Raw genomic sequence first — 16545 nt, 5'->3', positions numbered from 1 at the left:
CGCCCCTCGTATATGGTAATAATAATAATAATAATAATACTGCTGGGAAGTTAACCCTGCAATGGTCTTGTATCCCATTCAGTGGAATAGTATTGTAATCTCAGTCACTTGTACACCATGGAACCTGGGATAAACTCTAGTCTTATGAGTCCTCGGGCTCATGACAGGTCTATGTCTAAGTCTTGATATTTGATTTTTAATTTCTTTTCATCAGACTGTTTGTTGTATTAAAAATATTTGTCATTCTGTTATGAATGCTGAACAATAAAATGTTTTCTTAAAAAAAGGTAAGTAGTAAAACTTAAACATGATGATTATTTTTCTTTCTAAATTAGAAAATTCAAACAAAATTTGCAGCCCTGAATTATAGATCTACATCAATATAATGTCTGCTACTTGGGGGCCTATTAATGGACCCTGGCTTATCAATTGACAGCACTATGCCTTTCAATGGTATGATACATAGACAATGGTTTTGATGCTTAAGTTTTTTCACTGTTTTATTTTTCAAATTTTATTGAATTCTATTAATGAGTTTCTTGTGTTCTTATCTCACTTTGGATTATTCCACCATGTTTCAGATGAACCTTATTCACCGTCAAGAGCAGCATTATTATCCCCAGATATATCTGTAGGTGAAGGTTAGTCAGGCTGATAATTCAGTCAAGTGTTACAGTACCAACTGTTGTCCTAGTAAACTACTGTCAACTATGTGTCTGTCACAAAGAAATTCTGTCAACTAACTCTAGGAATGGACTCACCAAATGTCTTCATGATTAACCTCGAAAGTATTTCAATAAAACCAAAGAAGTAGTAGATAGGCTAATCATCTGAGGAGACCACTGTGTTTCAGAAAAGACTAATATATTAGTAAACATGAATGTTTATAAGCATCACTATATTCTGTTAGGGTTAGAGGATGGCAAAAATAGTGAATGTAGAGGAAATAAGGAAATAATAATAAAATAATAATAATAATAATAATAATAATAATAATAATAATAATCCCTTCTGCTGATGCCACAAGGCCTGAAATTTATGAGGAGGGGGCTAGTCAATTACATGGACCCCAATATTTCACTGGTACTTAATTTATCAATGCCGAAAAGATGAAAGGAAAAGTCAACCATGGCTGAATTTGAACTCGGACAAAATGTCACTAAGTGTTTTGCCCAGTATGCTAACAATTCTGCCTGCTCACCACTTTCATAATAGTAATAATTATATGAGTATTTGTAATAATAGACATTGAACGCCCCTCGTATTAGTAATGATAGACAAGACATAGAGTGCAATGTGATAGATATTTTATAGTAATAATAATGATAACATGAAGAAGAATTCTTTCTTCTATAGGCACAGGGCCTGAAATTCTAGGGGAGGACTTTAATATGTAATCATCATCATCATTGTTCGACTGTGGTCGAGACAATGGAATTTACCATGCTACGCCAGACTTCACAGTCCATCATGGCATTACGGAGGTCCTGTTACTGGATGCCTGTATCCCTGGAGATTACATCAGGGTAGGAGAGTGTGCACCCTCTGGTATTGCGAGTAGATGGCTTCCAGAGGAGGAGAGTAGAAATTGCCTCGTTTTCAGCTCTACAACAATGTCCAGCAAACTGGACTCTCCTACCTTTCACAAGAGATGACACAGGTGGTAGTTTCCCATATATATGCATTTTGGTTGGATGACGCTTCCACGAGAGATTTTGAGCTCTCATAAGGAGGCGAGTGTAGGTTCCATCCAACCGCCTCTCAAGCTTCTTTGATAACGTCCAGGTTTCTGAGCCATATAGTAGAATTGGTTCGACTGTGACTTTGAAGATTTCAAGTTTGAAGTCTCTACTTAGATTTGATGACCAGATCTTATGTAATAGTTAGTTGCTGATTATAATATACTACTTTACATTATCAATATTACATTAGTTCATCGGTTATTAACAATAATTCACTTGGCTGTTTGCGTTATTAATATAGTATTTGTGTATCAGTTATTAATGATAATTTACTTGGCTGTGAGTTAGTTTGTATTAGTTTATGTAACAGTTTTCTGTTTGTCTCCTAGTTTGTGACGTAACTGGTGTAATACTAATTTGAGATTTAGTAATTTTGTCATTCTAGTCAGTGTTAATAATAACTATTAGTTTCTTATGAATGGTAACAATTTAGTCTATACATTAATACTTGTAGCAAAGTACTGGTTTTGTATTCTATGTCTGTCTTATGTTGTACTACTTTTTTGTTATATATATTTATGTATTTATTTCTGTTATATTAATCAATATCATTAATCATTTTGTTTTATTGTATTAATCAATCATAATAATCAATTTACTATGTTATCTTAATCTTATTAATCTGAGTTATTGATGTTGTTTTTGATTATTTGATGTTTCCAACTTTCTGTCATAATTAGCTGCATTTCCTTACAGTTTTGTATACATATGTATATCAATATACACCACACAATCACCCCCTCTCTCATATAAACCAGCAATGTATTATTTCTTCTTCTCTTCCTCCTTTCTTTCTCCTTTCTTTCTCCTTTCCTCCTTTCTTCTTTTTCTCTTCCTCCTCCCTTCCTTCACTCTCCCTCCTCCTTGTTTCCTCCTTTCTTCCTCTTCCTTCTCCTTTTTGTCCACTGTGTGTTATGTCATTTTCATTAAAGAATTTATCCATAAATATTTATTACCACACTGGTTTTTCTTAGCAATTCACTCATTATTTCATCACAATGTAAATGCATGAAACATTTTTAATTCCATGTTTATTATTTTGGTATGGCATTTTAACAAAACTAAAATAATTACTGCACTGGAGGAAAATAATAATAATAATAATAATAATAATAATAATAATAATAAAGTTGAGTTAATTAGCCATGCTAATATTTTCACTATCAACTCTATGAAGTTGTTTTAAGTTTTCTGGTAACTGTGTGATAACCACATTGGCTTGACAACAATATAGCTACAGGTTCAATCCCACTTCACAGTACCTTGGTAAATGTCTCCTACCACAGCTTTGTGGATGGGATTGGGAAGACCAAAATATATAGAAGTCTGTTATATTTGTGTGTGTGTGTGTGTGTGTGTGTGTGTGTGTGTGTGTGTGTGCGCGCGTGCGTGTGTGTGTGTGCGTGCGTGCGTGCCTTTATAGGTGTGTGTTTGTGTATATGTATATATGCCTATTTATGTGTGCATATCTATCTGCATATATATATATATATATATATATATATATAATATATATATATATAGGGCAGAATTCTTGTTTAGGGACCCCATATAACCCTCATAACTTTTTTATTTTTTTGTAATCATGCTGATTCTACCTGAGAATTACATTGAAGGTATATTTTGTTTGTAGAATACTCAACCATTTATATATTAATTCAGGAACAGGTAATTCAGTTGATCAAACAACTGAATCCTCTTCACCCTCAAATGACAGGAGAACCACCCAGAGTAAATCTGGAATACAAGGAAACTGACAATGTCAGCAAGAGAGTTCTTTAAATTCAGTTGCTTTGAGGAGGAAATAATTTGTTTGGATAACTTGTCTTTCATCTGAAAGTAAGGAATATACAAAAAGTGCTATTATCAATTGGTTAGTCAATAACCATTTTCTCTTTTTCTACATTCTCAAATGAAGAAACAAAAATACAAGATGGCAGATCATAATGATGATGATGATGACAGTGATGATGCTCATCCCTCATTTTTCATAGTGGTTGAACTTACAGTTATCTGTCTGAGTTGACCAATGGCAGAGAAGAGCATTTTATTGGGTCTCTGACTCAGTTTATCCTGCAGCAGGGGATGGGATATATTGTTTTAAGATTTGGGACTTAACACGAGATTCCTGCTTTGAAGAATGATACAGAATTTGATGGTGATTGGGATGCCAATGTTTCACATTTTTAATTCAGTATTTATCATAGAAGGAAGCCCCTATCCTGGAGGAGGAAAATGTGAATACTTAAAAGTGTGTGGGCATATTGCTATGTTATGTAGGATAAGGCTAATAATTCTTGCAGTAAGGTTAATATTTTGACTGGTAGGGCTAATATTTTTAGGGTAGGACTAATATTTTGTAAGAAGGGCTGATATTTTGTGAAGTAAGGCTAATAGACAAGATTTCTTAGAAATTAATCAATGAATTATGAAGGAAATGATTGGATATTATTACTGAGTGGGGAGATGTTTATGGTTGACATTGTACTACAAAATAGACTGTGAAATTTCCATGAGCATTGCAAGTTATAATAATTATTTTCTAATATATTCTGTTCACTTATATTATTTGAGTAATATTCTATGCTGATTATTGTTTGCTTAGTTTATTTCTTGATAAACTGCTCCAAACATGAATCCCTTAAGACTGTCATTAATAGATAACTATCAGCATTTAATAATTATTTTCTAATGCATTTCTTTTAACCTTTGTATTATTTTAGGATCATTCTATGCTGATTATTGCCCTAGTGATACCGGTTGTCGAGCAGTTGTTAAACTTGGAGACAGTGGAAAAAGTGAAGTGAACTTCCCAAATAATGAAGCTCGCATAAAATTCACTGTTACAAAACCTTCGAAGATGTGGCTTGTAAGTAGAGAAATTTTCTGGAATGAATTTTAAAATAAGTCTATGAACACTAATAATTTTGCCTACTACAAGAATTTCACACTGTTGTCATCATTGTCATTCTTGACAGAGCAGCTTGAACATGTTATGAGTGAATGACTGCCAGAAGAAATAAATAAACTCTGTTACATATATTGAATAATTTTTTTTCCTAATAGATAGATACATATATATATATATATATATATATATATAAAGTTAATCCAAACATGAAAACACAAAGAGAAAACACAACATCGCGAGGACGTGGAAAAAGTATAGTATTATTGGACGCTCAGGAAAGAAGGAGGGTTTAACGTTTCGAGCGGAGCTCTTCGTCAGAAACATAGGAAAAGGAAAGATCCAAAGAAGAGAAGATGGAGGGAAAAAAAAACGCCAATGGTACACACGCGGTCACATATATTTGTAATAAGAGAAAAAAATACACGAGCATAAATTTGTATTCTTTTATTCCGATTGTTACACTGGTTCAGTATTCAGCAGCACATGACATCACACTATAGATGCAGCTCACAGAGCCAGCATGGAGCAAACACATTGTCAGACAAGTGAAAAAGAAATACACATCTACATTCATATTCATATAGGCATACATCACACACAAACACCCACATACACATGTATGAAGCAAACTGAGTCCTCAACACATTCCATTTGCCAAAAGGTTTGCAATGCACTAAAAGGCCCCATGAGAGCCATTCATGTCCATGGGTGGGATTAACTACCTGCATCAACTTGCTATAAAAGCAGGTAGTAATTTTACCTTGTACTTATTCTTAGTGCAAGTTTTGAAGAATGCAGTTAGATTTTAACAGTTATTTTTCAAAGCTATAATGGAAGTGACAGCATATTTGGCATGTTTTGCTTTATGAATTCAATAACGGCAACAACACAATGGAAAGTGCAAGGAATATTAATGTAGTATATGGAGATTGGACGATAAGCATAAACCAGTGTCAACGATGGTTCTACAACCTAGAAGACGAGCCTTGTCTTGGAAGCCTTGTCTTGGAAGAACTGTAGAGCTCAACAAGGACATCCTGCAAACCTTGGTGGAACAAAATCCCATTGTAACTGTTGAGGAACTAGCAGAGAAGCTTGGATATGGTCATTCAACCATTCATTGATACCTGTGTACCATTGGAAAAGTCAGAAAATTGGGTTGATGGGTTCCTCACAAACTTTCCGAGTCTAATTGCATGAAGAGAGTGAATTTGTGCTCTTCTTTGCTGTCATAACTCATCAATGAACCTTTTTTGGACTGAATAGTGACTGGTGACAAGAAATGGGTTCTCTATAAAAATGTCAAGTGCCAAAGACAGTGAGTAGGGAAAGGAGAAACATCGACACCCTAGGCTAAAGAAGGTCTTCACCCACGTAAGGTGTTGTTATCTGTTTAGTGGGATATGAAAGGTTTAGTCCACTTTGAATTTTTAAACCCAAACCAAACGATAAAAAGGAGATCTACTGTAAGCAGTTTGAGCAGCTTAAGTGAGCACTAGAAGTAAAACGAACATCTTTGGTTTCAAGATGAAAGGTGGTCTTGCATCAGGATAATGCTCAGCCACATACAGCAAGGATGACATTCCAAAGGCTGGAGCAGTTTGAATGGGAAATGATGCCCCACCCACCATATTTGCCAGACATTGCCCCATCTGATTGTCATTTATTCTGTAGTCTTCAAAATCATTTGGACGGAAAAAATATGAATTCTGTAGATGAGGTCAGAATAGTACTGGAGAAGTATTTTTCATCATGGACAACTGAATTTTGGAAGAGGGGCCTTGATAGATGGAAGAGCATTGTAGAAAATGAAGAAGAGTATAATTTAGGTTAAAACAGAACTATGTTTATCTTAATTTTGAAAATAAAAGGAGTACAAAAAACCACATTATTTATGGGATGATGCAATATATTCTATTTTTGCTTTGATTCCTTTACTGGTTTTAGTTGTTTGACTGTGGCCTTGCTGGAGCATTGGCTTCAGTCAAATGAATCAACCCCATGACTTATTGTTTGTAAGCTTAGTACTTATTCTATCAGTCTCTTTTGCCAAACTGCTAAGTTCCGGGGACATAAACCAACCAACATCGGTTGTTATGCAATGGTGTGGGGGCAAACACAGACAATCAAAATTATACATATTTATATATATATATATATATATATATATATATATATATATTTTTTGTGTATATATAGATAAAACTTACTTGGAAAAGGCTGCGTGGTGTTCGATCATATAATAATATAAATAAAATATATATATATATATATATATATATATATATATATATATTTATATATTATTTATATTATTGTGTGTATATATATATCAGACAGGCTTCTTTCAGTTTATGTCTTCCAAATCTACTCACAAGGCTTTGGTCGACCCAAGGCTATAGTAAAAGACACTTGCCCAAGGTGCCACGCAGTGGGATTAAAGCTGGGACCATGTGGTTGGGAAGGAAGCTTCTTACCACACAGCCATGCCTGCGCCTATACATACATACATATATATATATATATATATTATATATATATATATATATATATATATATATATAGGCAGAGGAGTGGCTGTGTGATAAGTAGCTTGCTTATGAACTATATGGTTCTGGGTTTAGTCCCATTGCGTAGCACCTTGGGCAAGTGTCTTCTACTATAGCCTCGGGCCAACCAAAGCCTTGTGAGTGAATTTAGTAGATGGAAACTGAAAGAAGCCCGTCATATATATATATATATATATATATATATATATATATATATATAATAATAAATATTAGGGAATAAATCCAAATTTATCCAATTTTATATATATATAATTAATTATTATCGCCATATTAATATGCCAGTCTTATAGACATAAGACTAAAGCTGTCGCTGATTAGCTCCATGAGGCCATCGCCTTAAGCTAGCTATTTGATACACAAACTGTATCCATTATAACCTTCGAACAAGGGAGGTCAGCCACTTCACACTGCCAGTCAGACAGCTACAGACGCGTTTCAGGGTATTTGCCCTTTGTCAATGTAGCGTAGTCAGACCCAGCAGGTGTCGCCACTGATCGTCTCTGTTCGAAGGTTTTATTTACCTAGTTTCGGTGGAATACATCCACTTGTTTTCAATAATAGAAATATTAAAATTACTAAGTCTCTCTAAAAGAGATTACGGCAGCGTTACTGGAAATTAATTGTTATCGCCATATTAATATGGCAGTCTTATAGACATAAGACTAAAGCTGTCGCTGATTAGCTCCATGAGGCCATCGCCTTAAGCTAGCTATTTGATACACAAACTGTATCCATTATAACCTTCGAACAAGGAGGTCAGCTGCTTCACACTGCCAGTTAGACAGCTACAGACGCGTTTCAGGGTATTTGCCCTTTGTCAAATACCCTGAAACGCATCTGTAGCTGTCTAACTGGCAGTGTGAAGCAGCTGACCTCCCTTGTTCGAAGGTTATAATGGATACAGTTTGTGTATCAAATAGCTAGCTTAAGGCGATGGCCTCATGGAGCTAATCAGCGACAGCTTTAGTCTTATGTCTGTAACGCTGCCGTAATCTCTTTTAGAGAGACTTAGTAATTTTAATATTTCTATTATATATATATATATATATATAATATATATATATATATGTGTGTGTGTGTGTGTGTGTGTTTGTGTGTGTGTGTGTTTGTCTCTCCAACATTGCTTGACAACCAATTCTGGTGTGTTTATGTCCCCATCACTTAGCAGTTCGGCAAGAGAGACTGATAAAATAAGTACTAGGCTTATAAAGAATAGGTCCTGGGGTCAATTTGTTCGACTAAATGCAGTGCTCCAGCATGGCGACAGTCAGATGACTGAAACAAATAAAAGAATATATATATATATATTTTTTTTCTTCTCTCACTGATTTTTTCTTTCTCCTTTTTTTCCTCTTAATCCTTCTGTCAAAGGGCTTAGGCTCGAAACAAAAGACCTTTCCATTCTTCTTCAGCATTAAATTAATACACCTGCTTGTTGTTTCTACACTGTCTTCATCTTTTGTTTTCTGTAAATTTCAACTATATATATATATATATAGTTCAAATAACATAGTGTACAACTATAAAGCATGGTGTTAGGAAGGGTATCTAACTATAGAAGCCATGGCTAAAATGAAACATTGGAGCATGACGTGGTTCTGATTTGTAGGATTCTGTCAAATCATCCAACTCATTCAAGCATGGAAGGCAGATGTAAAAATGTTGATGATGATGACAATGATGATGATCATCATCATCCTCATCATATAGTCATTTACATGTATTGTTATCTACAAATTAATTTTTATGAACAAAGTAAAAAGAACTTGATATCTGAAGCAGAGTAATATTTATTGCTTGTATTATCTTGAGCCATTTTACACACTGCTGCTTGAAGTTTCATACCTAAAGGTAATCAGCTGATGGTGGTAGCTTCTAGAAAAATAATCCTAGTAGAGTTGGATGATATAATGCTAATGGGAGATCATGCTGCTGACTTCTGATTGATGATAACCATCTGGTGATGGCTTGACATAAAATGTTAGAGCTTATACGTAATATACATATGTTTGTGTGTGTATGTGCATTATAAACTGGCAGGTGACAAAGAGGAATAGTATTTGTTTAAAGACAGTTGTTTACAATATTTTTCTAGGATTATGTTTTGCTTATCCCTGGTTACCTACACCGACCAGCTGAACAAGATTTACCCACTGTGGACATGGCTGAAGAATTTCTGAAAAAGTGTACAGATGATGTACTGTCTTACAAGTAAGTTGTCTGTAGTTATCTTTTTTTTTATTACTGGAAGTATAGTATTATTATTTTTACTACTACTACTACTACTACTACTACTACTACTACTACTACTACTACTACCACCACCACCACCACCACCACCACCACCACCACCACCATTATTATTATTATTATTATTATTATTATTATAGACATCGCAAAGTATATTGTGAGATTGTTGATTGAAGATATTTTGTCTACTGAGGGTTTGTACTGTTTGTCAAGTCACAACAAGGACCTTAGACAGACATCTAGATTACTTAGTATTACTAAGGTTTTCAGATGTTTTTTTTGAGATTGGGTGGCATTGAACCCAAAACTCCGATGACAATCGGGACATCCTATGTTTGACTCTCGTAGCTGTCACATCTTAGCGGTCTCAATTCTCAGGTCACCATATTTATCGACCTTTTCTCTTTCTTTCATGATGATATGTTGATCTCCTGGCACTGCCATGTCAATTATTAGGCACTCTTTTTTGTACCTCCTAAAGGTTACTATATCCGACCTTATTATTTAGTGAGAGAGCAATACATGCCATCAAAGTGTCACTGGGGTACAAATATATGAAACCCAGTATACCCATCATGACTACCTGTTTGATAAGGGTACACCAGGCTCATGCATCACAACCATATATGCACAACATGGTGAGCTTATATTAAGATAAAAGTGCATGAACTTCTAGGTGGGACCCATTCCAAATGGGTCCCATCTAGAAGGTCCTGCTCAAAAGGTCCCTGAACAAGGTTTGTTCAAGTGTGTAAACAAAACACCCATATTTCCAGGGGTGACTTATTAAAACCCCAAAGAATCCTTCTTGAAACATGGCTGTGATGTTCCTCCTCTACTCCTTGTGATCAGAGATGCACATAATGTCAGCCATTAAGGGACATGCTGAATTGGTTATGATCCAGCAACTGACAAGCAGTTCTGTTGCCCTCCCACTCAAATGGTCCCTGAATAAGGGTTGTTTAAGGATGTTGAATAAAACACTCATGTTTCCAGAGGTGAATTATCCAAACCCCAAAGAATTCCTGTCAACACATGGCTATGATGCTCCTCCACTACTTCTGCTTTTGATCAGGGATGCACATATTGTCAGCCACTAAGGGACATGCTCAACTGGTTAAGGTCAAATAACTGACAAGTAAATCTGTGGTATTGAGCAGAATATTTGCTATAATCCATCTTTTATACCAAGACAAAACAATGCACAGTTAAGATGAGAATCCATGAAAGCCACTGCTTGGTACTGCATCAGGGCATTATTGAGCAGAATATTTGCTGTAGCCCGTCTTTTATACCATAACAAACCAATGTACATAACAAAACAATGTAACACTTCCGGTCAGTTAAGATCAGAAGCCATGAAAGCCACTACCAGGTATTATTATTATTATTATTATTATTGTTATTGTTATTGTTGATGATGATGATGAGGATGAGGATGATGATGATGATGATGATGATGATGATGATGATGATGATGATGATGATGATGATAATGATGAGGGGGCAGTGAGTTGGCAAAATTGTCAGCATGCAGGATGAAATGCTAGTATCCTTTTGTCCATCCTTATATTCTGAGTTTGAATTCTGCTGAAGTTGACTTTGCCTGTCATCCTTTCGGGGTCAATGAAATAAGTACCAGTTACACACTGAGGTTGATGTAATTGACTAGCCCCCTCTCCAAAATTTCAGGCATTGTGCCTTTAGTAGAAAAGTATATTATTATTATCTACATTGTTATCTATTAACAGAAGTATATTATCCTTCAGTATTACCTCATGAAGAATAATCAGTTTAGTAAATCACACCCTCACACAATATATTTTCATCTCCCATTTTATAAGATATTTGACTATATTTGAACCTAATGAATATTAATTTCCATTTACAGACCAAGCCCCACCTGCAGTAAACAGTTATTTGCATTAACAACAGACTACAATAATGGAACTCTACCCTGTAAATGTGATCCTGATGGCTCTATGTCTATTGACTGTGAATCTTTAGGTGGACAGTGCCGTTGTTTGCCTAATGTCATTGGAAGAGATTGTTCTACTTGCAAACACGGCTTCTATGGATTCCCTTCATGTAAACGTATGTGTTTTTATGTTATTTGTTGTTGTTTTTATAGCCACTAGCAAATCTACCCATCTACAATGGAGGCATAACAGAGAAATGTTTAAATGGACTTGATAGACTACTGAGTGATGTCTTGGAGGAATCCCATTATTCTTGGTTATACAGCATTCTATTGCAGCTATATGATGTGTTTGCGACTAAGTGACATATGATGACGATTCACTGCTGAACTGAAATAGGCTCTCAGCCTCTGTATCATGAATTGTTATGTGGACCATTCCTAATGAAAACATGTTATTTAGATATACTTTTATTTTAGTTGTTTACACTATTTTACACTTGTTTATACTCAAAGTTCACAAATTTCCTTATTTAAATTATGAATCATATTCCTTTCAGTAATATCAATATGATTACAAAACTTCTTTGTAGATGTTATTTTTTGTTTGATCAAAGCTAATTTTCAAATTACTGGAGTCTGTTGCTCTACTCATAGCGACATATAACTGGCCATTTGTAAACATCAGAGTGGGTAAAAATACACCTACATGATCTAAAGTCTGGCCCTATGCCTTGTTTGCTGTGAATGCTGAGCAGAATCCTTAGGTTTGCAAAAAATCAAACTACAACTTACCTCTCATTGTTCTATGCAGATAATGTCTAGCTGTTGTGATACCATGGGTCATTTTGATTCACAAAACTGACCTGTAAACAACAGCCGTTTTGATTAGCCATTTCAAATCCTACTCAGGACTGACACACTTCAATAACCACTAAATAATCACACACTTTTTCCATTTTATTTTTTTCTATTAACCATCCTTGTAACCCCTTTGTATCAATGATGGGGCCATGAACTATACAATGAAAATCCAGAGTTACTCATGGTCAGTGAATTTTTAATAAAAATGCAAAGGTGGTTTACCAATTCAAAAATCGGTATCTATGAAATAATCATACTTTCCGATTTTTTAATGTTAAAAATCTTCCTGATAACCGTCTTTGTAATCCTAAAACATATCATAACCATTGGTCTAGCTGTCTGGCCATGAAGAGGGAACAGACAAAGAGACGGACATAATGACCATTATAGTAAGATAGCAAATTTGCTCATCTTCAGTGAGAAATAAAGGGATAGTATCACAAATCTAAACCCTCTAAATACACAAACTATACAGGGGTGGGGGTGGAATCCAGAATTATTCCTTGTTGCCGGAATTTTAACAAAAGAAATCAAAGGTGATTTATTAATACAAAATCCCCTAAATAATCATACTTTTTCACATTTTTTTCACTAAAAACTTTCCTGATTACCTCCTTTGTAATCCCGAAAAACATCATGACCATTGGTCCAGCTGTTTGACTGTGAAGAGGGAACAGACAGACAGACGGACATAACACCCATTATAGTAAGATTTTCTTGATTGGAATTTGTGTCCTTAACTGCATCTAGTAGTGGGAACCTGGTTTGGAAGTTCTAGGGTTTTGTAGAGTATGGAAACCAGCTCTTAGCCACTATTGATCCCAGGTCTACTCTGACTCAGTTGTTAACACTTGTCAGGGTCCCAGTTATGGGTCAATTTTGCATGTGACCACTTGAGCTAGGGTACAGAGAACACGTAGGATGCAACATTGCAACATGGTGGACATGAACTATTTCAGCAGATGAACTTATTGAATCAATGGCAAATATCTCTAGATGCAAAAGTCAATGGTCAGGATCAACCATTTCCGTTACTGAACTACTGCTATCATTTGTAGTTGTGGCATTTGCAGATGATATATTTCAGCTAGCAAAAAGCTAGCAAATAGCCAATATGACTAAAACCAAGGTCAGACATTCATATTTCAGTGCTCAATTGGAGCATCTGGTGTGGAAGTGTTACATTGGTTTGGGCAACTTACCTGACTTGGGTGGATAATGGTGGATGAATTAGAAGATGGAATATATCTTTGAAATGAATTTTCTCCTTTCTTCTAACTCTTGAAATCTAAAATTGTTATGAAATTATCTGGCCTTGATTGAATCTAAGTCAAGCAAAGACTTAGGCTTTGTCCTGGAACACAACACAATAAATTTTAAATTCATGAACTGTTAGGCACAGCCCTGTTTGTGTGATTAAGAAGCTTGCTTTGCGTTCACATAGATTTTGAATTCAGTCCTACTACACAACACCTGAGCAGGTGTCTTCTATTATGGCCCTGAACTGACAATGCCATGCAAGTGGATTTGATAGACAGACACTGTGTAGCAGCCCATTGTATAGAGGTTTGTGTGTGTGTGTGTATAAAAATTTTGTTGTGTCTAAGGAGAGTCATTATGCCAAACGAACTATATATACACACACACTTACACACACACATATATATATATATATATATATATCAGAAATATTAAATTTCTAAATATCTCATAGAGATATGTGCAGTGGTGGAGCGATAGAGTGGTTGTATACTGTCAACTTACCGTGACAGTCCCGTAAAGAGAATTACACCACCACTGTTTAGCCCTAGGAAGCATCGACACTTCCTGTCGGCCTGGTGTTTGTCTCCCCTTCGTAAATATATAAGGACACAGGAAATGTGTCAAGGCCGACAGGAAGCGTCGATGCTTCCTAGGGTTAAATAGCGGTGGTGTAATTTCCTTTATGGGACTGTCACGTTAAGTTGACAGTATACAACCACTCTCTCTCTCTCTCTCTCTCTCTCCTCTCTCTCTCTCTCTATATATATATATATATTATATATATATATATATATATATATAAAATTGGCCTGGTCGCTTAGCCAGTGGGGTGGCATTATTTGAAGGCTAAAACAATGCGAAGCGCATTTTGACCAGCGATGTGTAGCAACATCTGATAGCTTGGTCGGTCAGGGTGATCACATTGATATATATATATTTATTTATTTATTTATTCATGCGAGTGTATTTATTTGTATTTGTGCTTATCAACTCCTCTCACTACTTGATAACTGGTGTTGGTTTATTCTTGTCCCTGTGACTTAGCAGTTCAGTAAAAGAGAGCAAAAAAATAAGTGCCAGACTTAAGAAGAAAATAAATACTGAGATTGGTTTGTTTGGTTAAACCCTTCAAGTTAGTACCCCAACATGGCCACAGTCCAATTACTGAACCAAGTAAAGGATATTATGCTAGATTTCAATAACCTGCAGTTTCTTCTTAGCTCTTCTGTCGATCTCATAACTTTGAGAAATATTTTACTTTTAATAAGAATTAAATGTATTCTTTTATCCTTTACTTGTTTTAGTCATTTGACTGCAGCCATGCAGGAGCACCACCTTGAAGGGTTTTAGTCAAACAAATTGACCCCCGGACTTATGTTTTAAGCCTAGTACTTAATCTATCAATCACTTTTGCCAAACCGCTAGTTTACAGGGATGTAAACATACCAACACCGGTTGTCAAGTAGTGATGGGGAAAAAAAACCAGATACAAAGACACACACATGTACAATGGGCTTTTTTCAGTTTCCTTCTAACAAATCCACTCACAAGGCTTTGGTTGGCCCATGCTATAGTAGAAGACACTTGCCCAAGGAACCACACACAAGGACTGAACCCAGAACCATATAGTCAGGAAGCAAGATTCTTATGACACAGCCACGACCAATTTTATATATGATGAAGGCTAAGCTTTTGTTTCAAGAACAAATAAGCAACTGTTTTGCTATTTCTCTACTTAAGGAAGAACGTACCCATTACTCTTTCCCATAATTTAAACAATCCATTTGCATACTTACAAAACAAAATATCATTTTTTTTTCCATCTTTGTGACTTGACTTAACATAACCTTGTTACCATTTCATACAATATCCATGTTTCTAGGTTGTGAATGCAGTGTTGGACTGTGTCATCCTGTTACTGGAGACTGTGTCTGTCCGCCACATGTGACAGGGCGAAAGTGTGATCGCTGTTTACCAAATACATATGCATATGACCCATATATAGGATGTAAGGTAAGGAATTCTGATAACAGATGTGTAATTATACTGTTGTATGTGTAGTTGTATGCCAAGTATGTATTATGTCATTTCCATGAAGTAAGACTAACTGTAAAATGGTTGTAATGGAGAAGTACTCCAAACACTATCCATTGCATTTCAAAACCAAATTTTCTAATAACATTTATTCATTTAGAAACCTATTTTTGCTATAGATCTCCTTTTGTAAATGTTCCTTAACCCTTTTATTACCATATTAATACTGAAATACATTGTCATTGTTTTAATTAGTTTTTAAAATGGTAAAGAATTTAATAAAACAATTTTGTCATTATTAATTTGGTGTTTAGAACAAATTAACATAGAATTTTGATGGAAGATTTTAATTTAGATTAATTTAAAACAGCAAGTTTGTGCCATAGCACCAGGTGCAATCTCAGGTAGGTTCATGTCAAAAGAGTTAAGGAACATCAGTTGTTTTAGAGATATCATCTCTAAAAAGACTTGGTCTTTTGTTACCCATTGAAGTTTTAACATATAGCTCCTGTTAAACAGGTAGCTCTAGATTCCCTCATGCTTTCCAGTTCCATTAAAACTGAGAAATAATAACAGAAACAGAAGGATATTAGAGTCAGGAACACTAGTAAAAACTGTTTCTTATTCATTCTGACAATGAAGGTTGGGAGTTTTTTTAAAGGAGAAAAACTTTATTGTTCATAGATGCAAAATTTAATTTGATATCCAGTTTTAAAATGACCAGCTGACCCTTACATGCCTTTACTGGGGTCTGCCATGCTTCAAGCCTTCAGGCAGGTCTTTGATCTGAAAATAACTTTTTTCTTCTCTCCTTCCCTATCTCAGACTCCCTATAAAGGGTCATGGGACTGCCTTTCCTCCTCTGATTATGCAATATACAAATATCTTTTATTGGTGTTTATCAATGGAAAGTGACTACATCGGTGACAAAACTGATAAACTGATGTGCTTTGACATAAATACCTTGTAATATTTATTCCACCTAAGTTATGT

General features: G+C 35.2%; 1 protein-coding gene across 1 annotated transcript in view; it reads left to right on the top strand.

Annotated features, from left to right (window-relative positions):
- The window catches only part of LOC115216169 (laminin subunit alpha-like), a 140633-nt gene that overhangs the window by 101956 nt on the left and 22132 nt on the right, over positions 1-16545 (top strand). Inside the window, 5 exon segments of the mRNA XM_036506943.1 lie at positions 582-641; positions 4466-4611; positions 9319-9434; positions 11365-11567; positions 15401-15531. Coding sequence (XP_036362836.1) covers positions 582-641; positions 4466-4611; positions 9319-9434; positions 11365-11567; positions 15401-15531 — 656 coding nt within the window.

Source organism: Octopus sinensis, linkage group LG10 (genome assembly GCF_006345805.1).
Source record: "Octopus sinensis linkage group LG10, ASM634580v1, whole genome shotgun sequence".
NCBI classification, from domain to species: domain Eukaryota; kingdom Metazoa; phylum Mollusca; class Cephalopoda; order Octopoda; family Octopodidae; genus Octopus; species Octopus sinensis.
Note: the sequence above shows the minus strand (reverse complement) of the source record. Positions and strands in the feature narration are given on the sequence as shown.